This window comes from Brassica oleracea, chromosome C9 (genome assembly GCF_000695525.1).
Source record: "Brassica oleracea var. oleracea cultivar TO1000 chromosome C9, BOL, whole genome shotgun sequence".
Lineage (NCBI taxonomy): Eukaryota > Viridiplantae > Streptophyta > Magnoliopsida > Brassicales > Brassicaceae > Brassica > Brassica oleracea.
Window position 1 is genome coordinate 36,251,848 of NC_027756.1, and position 1,891 is coordinate 36,253,738.

At 36.0% G+C, this 1,891-nt stretch overlaps 1 protein-coding gene across 1 annotated transcript in view; it reads left to right on the plus strand.

Annotated features, from left to right (window-relative positions):
- Positions 1 to 816: 816 nt before the first annotated feature.
- LOC106317642 (putative FBD-associated F-box protein At5g53635) overlaps positions 817 to 1,891 on the plus strand; it is a 3,315-nt gene continuing 2,240 nt past the window's right edge. The window contains exon 1 of the mRNA XM_013755432.1: positions 817 to 1,319. Within this exon, the coding sequence (XP_013610886.1) occupies positions 817 to 1,319 (503 nt within the window). The remainder of the gene's footprint in view (positions 1,320 to 1,891) is intronic.

Genomic DNA, 1,891 nt, shown 5'->3' on the forward strand with positions numbered 1-1,891 from the left:
TTTATATTTTAAGATAGATGTTTAGTGCTTAATGTACTTTTTCCATTTTTTATATTATGTATTTACTTATTAATATTATTTTCATATATTTTATGTTTACTTAATATCTATATTTTACATTTTAAGATAGATTTTTAAGGCTTAATGTACTTTTTCTAATTTTTTATATTATATATTTACTTATTAATATTATTTTCGTATATTATATATTTTTTTAAATTGTGTAATTACTTATTATTGTATATATACTTCGTATATTATATATTTACATATTTAAATCTATATTTACTTATATTTTCGTATAATTTAATGAATATATGGTAATAATGTGTAGTATGGTAATGTGATTTAATGTAATAAGGTAATAATATTAGTCATGCCACATGTCTTATTTTGGAATATGATTTCTAAAACGATGTGGACGCTCTCTGGAGCTTCTCTGGAGCTTCGATTAGTCTCTTTTATTAGTATAGATTATTATTATTAGTTAGCACGCACCAAGCATCGGTTAAGTGGATACAAAGATAGAACCGGAGCAAAATAACCGAGTTGGTCGGTTAAGAACAAAACTAGGGTTTTGATACTTGATTTGTGCTTCATGCCTTGAAGTGTTTTCACCATATTCGTTTGAGCTAGAATTTTTGGCAGATCTGAGGGTAATCATTATAGGGTTTTCTTGTTTGATTCGATTTTCCCGTTTAGGTTGGTTGCAAGCTATGCGTCTGTAATCACGTGCTCCAAATCGTCCATATAGAACTTGCATTTTGAATTGTTTTGAAGAGTTTTGTTTTTGTTTACTGGAGAAAGGACATATATATGGTTGGTCAAAAGGAAGCGAAGCACGCTTGTTTCAAAGGGTTGCGTCTGAGGTTTAAGGAAGATATAATAAGCCAGCTACCAGATCCTTTGATATGTCACATACTTTATCATCTTCCTTTACAGGAAGCTGTTAAGACTAGCGTTTTGTCCACCCGATGGAGAAGCCTCTGGCTTTGGGTTCCTCGTTTGGAACTTAACTCCCAAGACTTCACAGATCTAAACGCCTTTGTGAGTTTTGGCAACATGTTTTTCAACTCCGATAGGGCTTCATGCATACACAAACTCAAGTTAACTATTACTATTGGGGAAATTGACAATGATGCTTCCTATGTCTCGTCCTGGATTGATGCAGCTATCAAGCGTAAGGTCCAACATCTAGATTTACATTGGTGTGGAGTGTCCAACTTCTTTACCAAACCCTTAAAGTTGTATAACAGTGAGACTTTGGTAGACTTAAAACTCTCTGAAGTACTCTTGGATGATGCCAAGTTTGTTTACTTGCCTTGTGATATCTCATGATTTTTATAAATTTTAGATTCATATTTTAGCTTATTATGATCATTTTAGGTTGCATTTATGTCTTTGTGTTGTATTTGCATACTCATTTGCATATCATAGGGGTTGGAATGCTTATTTGGAAGTTTGGGGCGGAATTCAAGGGTTAAATTGCACATTACGGAAGTTTTGAGTCAAATATGAAGTTATCCAAAGTTCAGGGACCAAGGTTGCAGTTTTGAAATACTCGCTGGGTTAGATTGCAAGTTCGAAATGTTTGGGGCTGAATCAAAGGGAGGTTTCTGCACTTTCCAAAGTATGGGTCCGAATTGAAAGTATTTAAAAGGTCAGGGACTGGTTTTGCAATATTGAAGAAACCACCATTGAAGCTCACGAGCTCTCTTCGCCGTGTCTGAATCCCGACAGCGAGACTTGATTCTGACGGTTCCGGCAGCCACCACGACAGGAGAGATTGTCACGGTAAGAACGAGCACGACGGCGGAGACTGGCAGTGGAGGCGCCGATGCTGATGCCGTTGGAGCTCGATCCCGACGACGAGAATGAGCACGGCCACGGG